General features: G+C 35.5%; 1 protein-coding gene across 1 annotated transcript; it reads right to left on the minus strand.

The window, feature by feature from the left end:
• Positions 1–11,296: 11,296 nt before the first annotated feature.
• On the minus strand, positions 11,297–15,690 carry LOC109240384 (54S ribosomal protein L51, mitochondrial-like). Its single transcript, XM_019407011.1, has 4 exons — positions 15,547–15,690; positions 15,131–15,210; positions 13,940–14,046; positions 11,297–11,781 (listed from the first exon to the last, which is right to left on the minus strand). The coding sequence occupies exons 2-4, from the start codon at positions 15,208–15,210 to the stop codon at positions 11,609–11,611; spliced, it is 360 nt and encodes a 119-aa protein (XP_019262556.1). The 5' UTR covers positions 15,547–15,690; the 3' UTR covers positions 11,297–11,608.
• Positions 15,691–15,729: the final 39 nt, after the last annotated feature.

Raw genomic sequence — 15,729 nt, forward strand, 5'->3', positions numbered from 1 at the left:
AAAAACCCAGTTTGATCCCAACAGGTGGAGTCTGGGGAGGGTAGTCTGGAGTCTGGGGAGGGTAGTCTGTACGCAGACCTTACCCCTACCTAATGCAGGTAGAGAGGTTGTTTCCATCATTTTATTCAAGTAAAGAAAACATTTTATTCAAGCAATTTCAAACAACCAGAGCTAATTAGCAGCAAATATCACTTGCAATCTCACAGTAAAGGAACCATTTTATCCAAGCTATTTCAAACAACCAGAACTAAGCACTAAAAAAGATGGAAAAGGGCGCTGCCAAAGCGGCCAACATTCTCGAATATGTAGAAAGCTATGCCAACAGTAAAGTAATCGCAGAAAAAGACCATGAGCCTTCTCAGAATTGAACATCCAGCCAAAGTACACAACTGCATTACATGTTCGGATCTTTACGTTTGGAGTTATAAGTTGGAAATTTCATAAATAAAACAAGTTGTAACAGAGGTAAGAGTATAAAAAACCAACAAATTTAACACATTACACTGAGTTGTAGTATTCCTACCACTATCTGGGACTGTCCACAAAAGCAGTAAAATGATCCAAGTTATGAAAAAGAACCAAACACATTGTAGGTGACCCACAATTGCAGTTCAATAGAGACGGATTGAAAAGGTCATCTTGTTCTGGTTTGAACTTTAGAAAATAGCTGAAAGAACCACCCAAACCTACCTACTTATGGCAGGCACACAGTCCACAGAGCACACAACATTTTGAATGTATTTGAAAGATTTGACTGTATGTGATGAGCTATATGTTGGACAGACTCTCCAAAATGATATTGTACCCGTGTCGAATCCTCCAAAAATACTCTACTTTTGGAGGATCCGACATGCACCCAACAACAGCAACATACCCAGTGTATTTCCACAAGTGGGGTCTTGGGAGGGTATTATGTACGCAGACGTTACCCCCTACCTTGTGAAGGTAGAGAGGTTGTTCCCGATAGACGTTCGGCTCAATAAAAGCAAAACCATAGCAGCTATGATAAAGAACTACGAAATAGTAACAACAGCCAAAAAAAAAAAAAACTGAAGCAAAGGAAACATCAGGTGCTAATAGCGATCTAAATTTATAGGGAACACGATGATAACACTAGTATTACCAGCTATGAAAAAAAAAAACATGTTTGGAAAAGAAATATACCCCAATACTTACTAACCTACTACCCTAACTGTTGTGGCTCGAGAATTGATAATTCACATCTGGGTTAATTACTTGTTTCATTGGCTGTATTCAAGAGTACCAAAGACGAAACTTGAAAACAAACTAAAACCATGTAAATCAGCAATCAACAAAACCCTAAGGCAAAAACACAACGAAAAGAAATACTTTTCGCGTTCAATTTCTGGTTCAGTAATTTTTCCTAAACTTAAATTGTCTGATTATGTACCTTTGATTTAAGGCTAAAACATTAGTGAAAAGAAGCGTAAAGTTGGGCAAGCTGAAGTTGATTTTCTCGGTACTGGCGTTCGATGTAGCTCTCAAGGATTTCCATTACGCAGACGAACTTCTTCATCTCCTCGAGTTGCCGAGTCAGCTCGGCTTCACGAACCCTGGCTTGTTCCAGCCGTGCATCCACCTCCGCTAGCTGCTCTCTTAGGTTTTGCACCGCCGCATGTCTGGATCGGGTTCGGATACGGTTCGGGTCAGTAAAATCGTCCCTCGACGGCAGTCGTTGATCGCCGTAGCACATGTTTTTGCCGGAAGCTTCAAATTTTGTTTGGCTAATCGATGCAATTAGCGAAGGAGTAGAAAATGGTGCTAATTTTGCTGTCTTTCTAGCTTTAAACGTGGCAATAAGATTTTAGGACATAATTTTATCCACGGTTTTTCAACTTTTGTTTGTTACCCAAAAGTCATTTTTTTTTTACGTATAAATTATTAAACTTTGTGTTCATTACACAAAAGTCATTTTTCTTTCTTTTGTTACACAAAAATTATTTTACTTTGCTCTAGTTATCACAAAAGTCATATTTTTACTTGAAAAATCTATTATGCCCTTGATATTATATAAACCTTTATATTTATATAATACTTACTATATTATATACTATATAATATATTTTTAAGTATATATTTTATTTATAAATAAAATAACTTAATATTATTTTATTTATTATTTTTATAATATATTCGCATTATTGATTTTTTTTATTAACTTTAATTTTCAAGATATATTAGTAGCGTTATAAAACAACTTTTTTTCATCAATTTTCTTTTTTGAATTTAATTGACCGACCAAAGTTGGTCGGTAATTTCCCACCAACTTTGGTCGGTATGCCCTTCTTACCTTCAAAATTGTAACAACCCGGTCGGTCATTTTGAGTATTAACGCCCCAATCCCCTATTAACTGCTTCCGCGAATCTATTTTCTGTTATTGTAATTTGTCGGGATGAGTCGTTTTGAGTTTCAGGGTGTTTTGGGACACTTAGTCCCTAAATGAAAGCTTAAGTCTTAGAATTTGGACCGTAGTCGGAACAGTGTGAAGACGGCTCCGGAATGGAATTCCGTCAATTCCGTTAGCTCCATTTGGTGATTTTGGGCTTAGGGGCGTGTCCGGATTGTGTTTTTGAGGTCTGTAGCTCATTTAGGCTTGAAATAACGAAAGTCGAATTTTTGGAGTTTCGGGCCGATAGTGAAATTTTTGATATCGGGGTCGGAATCCGATTCCGGAAGTTGGAGTAGGTCCGTAGTGTTGAATACGACTTGTGTGCAAAATTTGGGGTCAATCAGACGTTATTTGGTCGGTTTCAGCATCGGTTGTAAAATTTTGAAGTACCTAGGGATTTTCCTTCAGATAAACATATGATTTTTTCCTCATTTTCTTTGTTTGTTTACCTGAGAATTTTCTCACGGAAACGTACTTGCCGATTTATTTCTCTACTAATATATAGTAAAGTTTCTAACAAATTTAATAACGCTACTAATATATTTTAAAAATTAACTTTAAGAATAAATTAAATATACGAATATATTATAAGAATAATAAATAAAATAATATTAAGCTATTTTATTTATAAAAAAAAAATACATAGTTAAAAATATATTATATAGTATATAATATAGAAGGTATTACATAAATATGAAGGTTTATATAATATCAAGGGCATAATAGATTTTTCAAGTAAAAATGTGACTTTTGTGATAACTAGAGCAAAGTAAAATGATTTTTGTGTAACAAAAGAAAGAAAAGTGACTTTTGTGTAATGAATTGAAAGTTGAATGATTTTTACGTAATAAAAAAAGAAAAGTGACTTTTGGGTAACAAACACAAAAGTTCAATGACCATAGATAAAATTAACTCAGATTTTAGTGAATATAAAATTATGCTATTAAAACAAAGATAGAAATTTTAAAATCAAATTGCTATCAAATATAGAAAGATAGTCATTCTCTTTGTTATAAACTAATAGAGATAATTTCATATAAATGTATTTGAGAATGATATTCATGTTTATCATCACATATTTATGATGGAAAATAGGTATAAACAACGGAAGCAAATAGTCAGGATTACTTGCACGTAATATAGACAACACATAATCACAGATTTTAATCGAACAAAAAATCGATACTTATCTCTTGAAGCGTGATCGTGATCGCGAAAAAAGCCTTCAAGTAAGAGCGAAAACCGTCCGCGGGATCATACTCCAGTTCCACAGTCTTCTGCTATGTGACCCAATAATATCCGGAATTGGCAAAACTCGTGTGGGCGAGTTTCTCGTAGGAAAACCGTATAGTAAAAACCATTTCACCTCCTTATGGAATAAGAACTCTTTATATAGCCACAGGTTTTAAGGTTTAAAATATTTTCCTAAACCTGTTGGGTCTTCCTTTTCCACCAAAAGATATGATTCCATAATAAACGGGGCTTCCTATTATGGACTTAGTTCGAAATATCCGAATTAATACTACCATAATAAATTATGAATTATTCCACTAAAAATTCGTAACTGCACTCCTCAATTCAATTTCGAAATTCTTCCATTAAACCTTATTTAACTCCCATGTTAAGATTCAGATACTAATCAAATAAATTAAGTTACTGACAATTTAATTCATTGATTATTTCCTTTAGACTTTCGCTTAACTTATTTCATGTGACAGATACAAAATCCAACTGCAGGGTTTACACATGAAAACTTATAAGCTTTCATAATGGTGTAGATATGGATTCCTTCAACTAACTATTAATTCGCCAAATTATATCATCATTGTCCAATTTACCATGCACATTAACCCACAAAAGAATCTCGCCTTTTGATAAATCAAAACAATAAATAATATACACAACTAATAATAATTAGATCAAAATTAAGAGTGTAAGTACGTTAGTGGCTAGAGAATTTATTTTATTAAGTCAGTATAAAATACTTATCTCTACTTGGTCCATTCAATACATACAAAATGTACTAGCATAAGAAGTCGGAATTACACCATTCCCATAATCAAGATAAATTATATATAATCTTGTGCTACAATCGTTCTTGATGGTTTGTGATCACGCCCAACTCTAGTCCTAAAAAGAATTAGCAGTTGCTACAAATATAATCCGGTCTAAAAGTCCGAAGTCGAATCCCACAGAGAACAAAGGCTTAGCTATATCTGTTTGATATCACTAAGAAGACAAGTTTGAACAATTTTCTAAATTATAAAAATTGAGATTTATATTCTAACTAATTAACTAGCAAATACTAGAAAGCGGTAAAATTATCAACTAACGAGACAAAGGGTTGGAGACTAAATTAAGGAGGTCTAGAGTTATGATTTCCCCAAATGTTGGAATCCTTCCGGCTATGTTCCCTACAATTTCGTCTATGTATTCTCTACTGATCGTGAGCACTTTAGGTGTCGTAATTCTCTCTCGAGCAACTACAACAATTCACTAGACATATTCTCTCGAACTACGCTAGTTGGCTTTATTTAACCGCTCATTATGACCACATCAAGGCTTTGTTATTTCTAAACCTACCTTTAAACCTGCCGTATTGATTTCTCACATACGTTAGGAGTGACATTTTGCAACAACCACCTTAATATGTATCCTTTCTCAAGCAACACATAATAAATAGGCACAGTCAATCGATGGCCATTCAATCAACTGAAATAAGCACGTGGTTGAACAAATAGACACATTCAAAGGTTAAATTATATTAAAACATAACAAGAATTCATCCTCCAAGAGGTTCCATCAAAACCCTAGATAACAAATTAGCTATTCATAATATTATGTAAAACTACAATATTAAAAGTCATAACCAATAATGAAAATTGGAAGAAGGAAGTGAAAAAAACTCGTAGAAGAGTTCTCCGCCTTGCTCCTAGTGTGTTCTTGCCTCCTTAGGTCGAATCTGTGTAAAAACTCCCAAAAATAATATTTTTCTGTGTATTATACCAAGTACAGTGGGGCCTAAACAATTATACCTTCTCCTACGCGAAAAAGGACAGTTTTCCCGGACAGAACGTCCGCGACCGCGCCGCGGATTTTACCCAGTTTCTGCCTCACATCCTCGGCCAGTGCGCGGCCGCGCACTTGTCGCGCATCTTTCACCCTGTTCTGCTTGAAATTTGGAAAAACTTAAAAACATGAAAGTTGTATCCCTTTGAATTAGCTTTCCAACCATATATTGTGGATATCAAATGGAGTTCTGAACGAAATGTTATGTGCATTTTACTAGACAGTGCGCAATATGCCTACTCGATTCTTCGTTAGTTCTTAACTATCATCCGTTGATCCCCGAACACGATACCGGCTTAATTCATTGGGCTTTTACTCAGACTTCAAAGCTCCAAATCACTTGAATTTATTTTATAACATCTACATAGCTCGGAATCACTACTACAAGGCATAAAACACACAATTAGTGCAAAACACTAGCAATTAAAGCGCAAAATCAACTGAAGTGCAGTGAATTGGAATGTAATAATCAACTAAAATACGTAATTATAGCCTATCATCAACACCCACACTTAAACCAATGATTGTTCTCGAGCAATCAAACTACAGTTTATATAGACACAACATTTTTAAACAATTCTCCTAACTCATCACACCAAGAATATTTAAAATAGACTAAGCACAAAAGTGTAACATCTTCACCTCAATTTGACTCAAAAGTACCACAGATTAGTTACAACTCACCCACTTACTCTGACATAGAGGTCACTGACATTACCTTTCCTTCTTTAATCAGGTGCCCTCACAGAACAAAAGAGAGTAGTTCCACACAATAAAATTTAAGAACACTTAGGAACTCAAGATAGAAAGAATTCACTCACTCTCAGAAATAACATTCATATGCCACAAAAGATGCACCATAGTCTTGCCCGTATTATACTACCCTACTAATCGAGCTCATTCAATCTAGGATCAAGTAGGACTTTATTCGGTTGTAACGTAGGCTGCGGGACGAGTAAGAACATTTGGATATAAGAGTGACTATACCAACTCAAGCACTTTAATACATATACTTTAACATACAAGCTCATGCTTATGTCAAACCAAAACTTCACCTTCACATCAATGTATATTACCCCATACTTCTTTAAGCACAATTACATCAAGATTAACCACTATCAATGAATATTTTTCACAACAATACAACTATATTTTTTTTTCAATTCAAGTGGCTCTTACTTTTTTAAAACAGTGCACCTTTCTTCTTATTTCATTAGTTCCACTCAAAAGCCAAACCAACCACCCCACACTTTAACTTTTACAAAGTTCATAACTATTGAAGTGCTCATGAGAGGTTAAAAGGTTCAAATAGATGGTTAATTCAAACAAATGGGTAAGGCTTGTGATTGCCAAAGAAACAGGTTTATAGGCTCAAAAGGCTTAACTACGATACATAATAATTGGGCGGGTAATATATACATATCTGGCTCAACAAAGAAATGCCTATATCACTTCCAAGACTGAACAAAACTACTATTTCGCTTTGTAAATACACGGGGCAAGTTTTAGGCATCAAATGTAATGCACAGAATAACACACAAACCTCACACACATGGCACATAACTCACTCAAGATTGATTTTATCAAGACACTCTAGTCAAAGCAGTTAAGCAAATTTAAAATCATACAATTTAAGGTACTTATACAAGAGTCAAAAACTGAGCCTAAGCGTCACAACAAAAGTACTCACTATTCTCAAGGCATAACAAAGTCAAGAAATATTGCTTCAATTCAAAACACCACAATGGCTCATATTCCTAAAAAAAGTAAAAAAGAAACTAACTACACCTGTTTCAAACAAAACCCTTGGAAAGAACCGCGGCACAAAGAAAAACCAAGGGGTAATTGCTACACTACCTAACAAAAGAAAATCTTTTTGTCTTTTTCTTTAGACTTAAATCCCTCAAGAAAATTGTCTATTAGATCCATCGTCGGGTCCAATCTTTTTTTTAATAAAATATTATTCAATTAAACTAACACAGCTAAAGTAGCATAGAAACTCACCCAGACAATCTCCTCACCACAAACTTAAAATTGTGCATTATCATCAATGCACATCGTAACTATAAGAGGGTAAATGAAACTCCCTGGTAGGCCAAAGGCTGAAGCACTAGCAGCTCATGGGGTACTCAGACTTCTCCTAGGCTTGGTCCTTCGTGCGGGTACCGCACACTTAGTTCCAACCATCTGGTTTGCTGTTGCATCCTTCCAATAGCTTTACTTTCCGTGCTCCTAGAAAATCAAAAATTGACACTACAAAAATAATGCAATTAAAAAAAATAAAATAAAATAAAGCAGTAAAGCTGGGTTGCCTCCCAACAAGCGCTTGATTTAACGTCGCGACATGACGCGAATCACTTTTTGCCTCCACCTCGAGCTTATGAATTGAACCCCCAATTTGGCATCAAGTTTTCGGCTATGCTCCAGGGGTGGAGGAACAAATCTAATTGGCCCAAGCAACCATTGTACTATTCTACACTTCTTGGCTTTTAGATGAGGTGTGTAGTCTCGTCTTTCTGGCAAGAAAAATTCCAGAATGTAGGCACCTTGTTCCTCATTCCTTGACTTCTCAATCGGCTCGGATGACTCTATTTCCATATCGTCATCCAAGCACAATGTAGAAGAATATTTGGATTGAGGCCCAATGCACACAAATACATGAACTTCAGGACTTTCAACTTCCTCAACATCAATAATACTAGAGTGAACAAAATTTATATCCTCAATGTCCTTGGCTGACTCTAGTCTCACTTCTTCAACATCGACATCCTAAAATTGTAGTTGGCTAGGTTGTTGATGTTCTACTCTGACCTCCTCAATTAGCACCTCAAATTCATGCCCTTCTTGGCTCCTATCCCCAAAATTGGCTTGCTGAGCATTAAAAGCTTCAACTACTTGGCTCACTTGAGCCTCCAAGTTGCAAATAGTTGCCTCTTGCCTCTTTCAGCAATTATTTTTCATTATTTTGTTCTAGAAGGCACTTTAACATATCCTTGATCTCCTTCAGGTCTGCATCCCTAGGTTCTTTATTCTTGTTAACTTCACAAGAAAAGGTAGAAGCATCATAGTAAGGGGTTTGGGAAGATAAGAAATATAAGCAAAACCATAAAAGTGACTATTTTTACCACCACACACATCACACACACTCCACAAATAAGATTGAGTTGGTGCACATAACTCGCTCTCGGGAATACTTTGATAATTTTGATACGGGTGGTTTCCTTCACAATATGTATGAGGATCAATAGTAGAATTATCTATACCTAAATTCCCATAATTTCAAGATGTCATGTTTCTCAAATCAACAGTTATAATAAAATAAAATAAAAAAAAAATACAAAAAACAAAACGAAATAAAAGTTCAAACTCGAAATCTAGCAATATATACAGCTACAACTACAACGTTAGTTCCCCGGCAACGACGCAAAAATTTGATCACGTCCAACTCTAGTCCTAAAAAGGATAACCGGTCGCTGCAAATATAATTCGGTCTAAAAGTCCGAAGTCGAATCCCACAGAGAACTAAGGTTTAGCTATATCTGTTTGATATCACTAAGAAGACAAGTTTGAACAATTTTCTAAATTATAAAGATTGAGATTTCTATTTCTAACTAATTAACTAGCAAATACTAGAAAGCGGTAAAATTATCAACTAACGAGACAAAGAGTTGGAGACTAAATTAAGGAGGTCTAGAGTTATGATTTTCCCAAATGTTGGAATCCTTCCGGCTATGTTCCCTACAATTTCGCCTATGTATTCTCTACCGATCGTGAGCACTTTAGGTGACGTAATTCTCTCTCGAGAAACTACAACAATTCACTAGACATATTCTCTCGAACTACGCTAGCTGGCTTTATCTAACCGCTCATTATGACCACATCAAGGCTTTGTTATTTCTAAACCTACCTTTAAACCCGCTGTATTGATTTCTCATATACGTTAGGAGTGACATTGTGCAACAACCACCTAATTATGTATCCTTTCTCAAGCAACACATAATAAATAGGCACAGTCAACCGATGGCCATTCAATCAACTGAAATAAGCACGTAGTTGAACAAATAGACAAATTCAAAGGTTAAATTATATTAAAACATAACAAGAATTCATCCTCCAAGAGGTTCTATCAAAAACGTAGGTAACAAATTAGCTATTCATAATATTATGTAAAACTAATACTAAAAGTCATAACCAATAATGAAAATAGGAAGAAGGAAGTGAAAAAAACTCGTAGATGAATTCTCCGCCTTGCTCCTAGTGTGTTCTTGCCTCCTTAGGTCGAATCTGTGTCAAAAGTCCCAAACATAACGTTTTCTATGTATATATACCATGTACGGTCGGGCCCAAACAACTATACCTTCTCCTACGCGAAAAAAGACAGTTTTCCCGGACAGAACGTCCGCGGCCGCGGATTTTGCCGCGGATTTTACCTAGTTTCTGCCTCACATCCGCGGCCGCGCACTTGTCGCGCATGTTTCACCCTGTTCTGTTTGGAATTTGGAAAAATGTAAAACAAGACAGTTGTATCTTTTTGAATTAGCTTTCCAACCATATATTGTTGAGCTCAAATGGAGTTCTGAGCGAAAAGTTATGTGCATTTTACTAGACAGTGCGCAATATACCTACTCGGTTTTTCGTTCGTACTTAACTATCATCCGTTGATCCCCGAACACGATCCCGGCTTAATTCCTTGGGCTTGTACTCAGATTTCAAAGCTTCAAATCACTTTAATTCATTCCATAACATCTACATAGCTCGAAATCACTCCTACCCGGCATAAAACACACAATTAGCACAAAACACTAGCGATTAAAGTGCAAACTCAACTGAAGTGCAGTGAATTGGAATGTAATAATCGACTAAAATACTTAATTATAGCCTATCATCAATTAGTCCAATTCCATCATTAGATTGTAAACATGATCTTTATATTTATAAGAACCGATGATTTAATCTTCCATGTATAAGCTAAACTCTATACACAAAACCATCTACTATATAAGTAAAGGACACAAACGATTATATGATCTATTTAAAACTTTATTAAAATTGAATAAACAATTGTTCCATAAGAAATACTATATCCGAACCAAAATTCATGGTTAATAGTATATATCCCAACAATTTAAAGTTTTTAACATTGTTGGATGAATTAAAGTGAAAAATAAAAAACTCCATCGTTAGAGTTTTTTAAAGTTCAACAAACTCAAAAATGAGTTTTGTGACTTGTTGAAACTTCTGATAAATTTATGATTGGAGTTTGTTAGCAATGTCATTTGAAAGTTGTGGTTAAACTTTGAAACTATTCAATAAAAATTTGAGCTATTTGATGATGTTTTCATCGGTTCAAGTTCCTTGGTGCGAAACCAAACTTTGCTATAAGACAATATGCAACATTATAATAAGTGTATAATGTTGTATATCAAATGTATAAACACTGTTACAAAAAGATAATGGATTAACTTAAAAATATAGCTAAATAGATGCAATGTAGTGTGTTGGGTTATACTTCTATGCAAATCTCCCTTTGTAAAATACCATGCAAACCCAAAAATGACTAGTGGATGCAAACCACCATTGGAGCTGTTTTTTTTCACTCACAAATTGACGTTAAGAGGTCAAGAAATGACCATTGAAAATCAACAATTTCTGAAACAATGCCTTCTACACACCAAAAAAGTTTTGCAAGAAACCGCGCAAACGCTATCTTACTGACTCTAATCCAAGTATTATTTATGAGGAAAACAATAATCACAGCCAAAATGCTGAATATTATGTGGAGATTAAAATCTCCCTACTACACCAGCCAACGACAATGATCTGAAAAGAAGCTAAAAGCTCCTCAATAATCCTGGCGATTAAGAAACTGGAAAAACAATGAAGAAAAGCAAATCAGGGTCATTGTATGTATGACCAAACACATGCACTACATTCCCACTATTCCAGCAGCATGATGAGTAAATTATTACATTATGAAGTGCATCACATTGAAAAAGTCTACCTTCTTACTACATGTAGACCATATAATCCCTATCTTGTTTGTCCAGAAGACCACACCTCTGACATAAGAATCCAAATTATAAAACCTAGGAAGTCAAAAACACTAACATTGAATTTTTTCTGTAGGCTTATAACTTCAATGCTGTTGACCATGTACCTTGAACACTTGGTTGTTTTGTAACATGTCGAGTCTTCATCTTCACCACCTTTCTGCCAAGCGAATTCCTTAGCTTGGTCGCTGCTTCAAGTACTTCGTCTTGACTCAAATTTCTCACGCATACAACACGCTCGTTCTTGTTCTCTAATTGTAAAGCAAATAAAAAAAATTGTAAAGCAAATAAAAAAAATTGTAAAGCAAATCAGAATCCACTGATAGTTAAACACATGAAATGGCAAAGCAAATCAGAACCCACTGATAGTTACACACATGAAATGGCACCCATTACACACTGATTTGGAAGTTAAATGCACATGCATGAATTTTCACCCGTTAATAGAAATTACAGGAGAAACAACTAATTTTTAAATAAACCGATACAACAAATGTACAAGGCATAATCAGGAATATTATCTTCGAAACGCATATTTTTGTAAAGTACATTTATAGGTATTTTTCTTCTTTGGATCGGGGTTGTGGTGGCAAAATGTGTTTGATATGAGCAAACATATTAGCTTTGACACTTCCTTTAGCTATCAACATCAAACCTGTCCGCTGGCTTGTAGGCCAAAGTGGCAAAAAGTAACCTAGGGCCTGCTATTAATATGACAGCAGGGGCAGGGAGTACTGGGATAGAGAAAAGCAAAAACCAGGTACTTCCATCAACGCTCCTCAGGATTGCAAGCTCTACTTCTGACTGGTTAAATTTTCATTTGTCTTTTTTGCTCTCTATTTTAGTGTTTGCTACTTCCGCAATTCTCTCTGGACTACCTGATCTAGATCTCTTTTCTTATTGTGTTCTACTTAGGCATATTGTTCAGAAGTAGTGCAAAAAAGGGACATAGCATCTATTTCAAAATGCACAACACGTACGCCATCATATGCCTTTGTTACTCCATTATTTAATGCCTGGTTGACCGGTTGTTGCAGTCTTCCCCTTGTCTCTAGATATGTAGAATTGGGCCTTTGTTATTCACACTGTAGTGGTCTGTCCTTCCTAAGGACCTAGACCTCCACAATCCTGTATTCCTGTTAGTAACCCGTCTGATTGGATGTCTTAAAGAGGAAGCTGGTTAAGCTGTCTTGTGTTATCTCGATAAGCTGATTCCTAGTCTAAACATTTTCATGGAGCTTGGGCAGAGTTGAGCACGACCTACTGTAAATAATCCAGCAGAGTCCAAGAGGGATTCAATTACATTTGACTCGAGTGCACAAAAGGATGAATGCATAGATTCGATATCAAGGAAAGCCATGTTTTAGGCCAAATAATATCTGCCGTCGAAGAGGTGGACACCCAAAATGAGTATGATATATAGAAGGGACTCTGCAGGGAAGGAGAGTATTACTCTAGGAAGGGAAGTGGGCATGCATAGGCAGCTCCCTTGTCCATGATGATAGGCAGTAAACCTTTGTGGAGATAAAGATGGTTCAGAGCCACAATCTTTGGGCCAGGTGTGATAAACCAACTAGGAAACCATGACCGTCACTTAGAAGGGCTTAACATGTCGTCGAGAGTCTAACCCATCAATGGAATTTTAGGCAGAAGTTACCCTAGAGCTGGACAAACTCCATCCTAACATAATGAGTCTTAATGCAACTGCTTACTAGTCATAGAGGTCATTCATAGTGACAAACACATAAAACACGTCTAAGCTAAGATAACAATACATTAATTACATAACAAACACGTTACATGTATGGAGCATCTAGAATTTTATCACAAGTGTATACAAATGATTAACAAAACTCAAACATAACAAATCATGCCTCAACGGACAATATGGGGCTCAGTGGACTACGTTCGATCTCTAAATTACTCCTGAGACCTTTTTTTTCTGATAAGGTAATTACTCGTGAGACTCAGTATCTCTGTCTTCAGCTATGTCTGGAAAGATATGAAATAAGGAGTCAGTCATATCTACCAAGTGAGAGATAATACCATTCGTGGCATTGCTAGGAATATAGTTTCGTAGAAGATAATACTTGCATGTGAAATTATAAGTTTTTTGACAAGATACATGCATGAGCCTTGTTTTGAAGTTATTATCCCAAACATGCCATGAACGATGTTATCTCTCACTGAATCAGTGTGACTGACTCCTTCTTTTACATCTATCGAGACATAGTTGAAGAGAGAAATACTGAGCCTCATGCGTGATTTTGAGTCAGTCCTGTTCCATTGAGCCCCATATGCATAAGTCAACTGACACTACCCTTGCTAATTAATTTTCTTACATGCATCCCTCTCAAACACAATACTTTTTTTACAGCACAGAATTGAGAGAACGTTGAGAGGTCTTACTGTATAATCCCTTCAAGAAAGGATGTTGACCACGATTGAGTTCAGTGACCACCTCAAGCTGTGGATTTTGCTCCTTGAATGCTGGCAATTCAGACTCCATGAATGCCCTGAAATGGAAGATACATACCTTAACATATACCATAGAAGTTAGAACCACTGTTATATATATTCCTCTACCTCAATCATTCGAAATCTAGAAGCCCATTCTTTTTCCTCTTTTCTGCTAAAAGTCCGATGAATAATTGTTAACCCATTTTGTTTAACAATTAAGAGTCAGTATTTTCCTTTAATTACAATTCCTACATGTTTAAACTTCAAATAGGATTCATATTTAAAATTGCAGTATGGCCCATCAACAATATACCATGTCAGATGTCTCCAGACAAATAACAATTAACACAAACCAAAATATAGGCAGTAATGCTTCTTAATTGATTTCCACATGAAAAAACAAACTTTCTTGTTATATCGAGATTGTGCCAATATTCCGATTAGGTCTGAAAAAGAAATTCAAATAAAAGTCAGACTAATAACATTATAATACTCAATCCATCCAACATATCAAAGAACTAAAAATGCTCCATTCATTCCCATTTCGGTTGACCAAATTTCACTAGCAACAAAAATTATAAGACAACAAAGATCAGAAGAGGTTATTAAATTGATATGCATAAAGATACGCGTGAAACACTTCTAAATTTGCGAAGGTGGAATAATTATCCATAAAGACGCGTTGTCAAGGCTGAAATGATGTAAAGTATAAACCTCTTTCTTTTCTCTTTATTTTTAGGAGTAACTTCCAGTTTTTGCTTCAAATTGCAATTACATTATCTGCAATTGCCACATTCCTTAGAAGAGTTGAACTAAAGTATTGATTTTCTAAAAGTTCAAGTTCTTGCATAATCCTTTCTCACTTCATTTTACATGGAACTCGACAATCTCCAGTAGAAACAGTCTCATTATGATTCAAATTGAATGTAACAGACCTATAAATACATATTCCCTCGATCCAACTTATGTATACCAATTTGACTGGGCACGAGTTTAAAAAAGAAATGAAGACCTTTTGAACTATTGATCCTAAACATTTCATAACATTTGTGTGACAACAAAAGCTTAAGTTACATTGTTTCAAAATTTAGAAAGAGGTCATTTTTTCTTAAGCAGACTAAAAAGAAAATAGGATGATACCTTATTCCTCTGCTACTGCCACCCCAATTGCAATAGCTCACTACCAGCTTCTTTAGCTGCCAAACACCTCTTAGTGCCATCTAGATCAATCACAATTATAAAATTATCATTCAAAAAATAATAATTGAAGCCAAAAATAGCACATTGCAGAGTGTTATTTAAAGTAAAAAGTAGAGAAAACAAAGCAGCAGGGTTCCATTTCAAATTAGTTGGAGCCTTTTTTAGTGTATTTTTGGAGCACGTTAATATAGCAGTCAGTTAACAACTATGATATCAAAATTGAGGCTTTAATTTAAACAATGGGAACAGATGCAACATTAGAATCGAATCCACAAATATTAGTGCTTTCACGATTAAAATTATTGCAAAAACATGAAATTATGAAATTATCTGTAGATAGAAAGAGAAATACATACAATTTTATTGGGTCAGAGATACAGAATTTTGAAGAGTTTTGCAGCAGAAAGAGCACCGACGGCTGCAAGTTTAACGGCAGAGAGGGAGAAGAGAACGTGCGACTTGCGCAAAGAGAATTGGAGCAAGAATTTGGGCTTCGGGCCGCAATTTATCAATTGGGGGCAAGTGCACAGATAGTCAAT

Source organism: Nicotiana attenuata, unplaced genomic scaffold (genome assembly GCF_001879085.1).
Source record: "Nicotiana attenuata strain UT unplaced genomic scaffold, NIATTr2, whole genome shotgun sequence".
In the NCBI taxonomy this organism is placed as follows: domain Eukaryota; kingdom Viridiplantae; phylum Streptophyta; class Magnoliopsida; order Solanales; family Solanaceae; genus Nicotiana; species Nicotiana attenuata.

Bases quoted from the DNA above. Each gene is read 5' to 3' on its own strand.
- LOC109240384 (XM_019407011.1), bottom strand. From the start codon at position 15,210: ATGGCACTAAGAGGTGTTTGGCAGCTAAAGAAGCTGGTAGTGAGCTAT. The intron at 14,047-15,130 runs GTATCATCCTAT...CTTCCATTTCAG, and splicing joins GGCAGTAGCAGAGGAATAAG to GGCATTCATGGAGTCTGAAT. The intron at 11,782-13,939 runs GTAAGACCTCTC...CTTTACAATTAG, and splicing joins TTTCTTGAAGGGATTATACA to AGAACAAGAACGAGCGTGTT.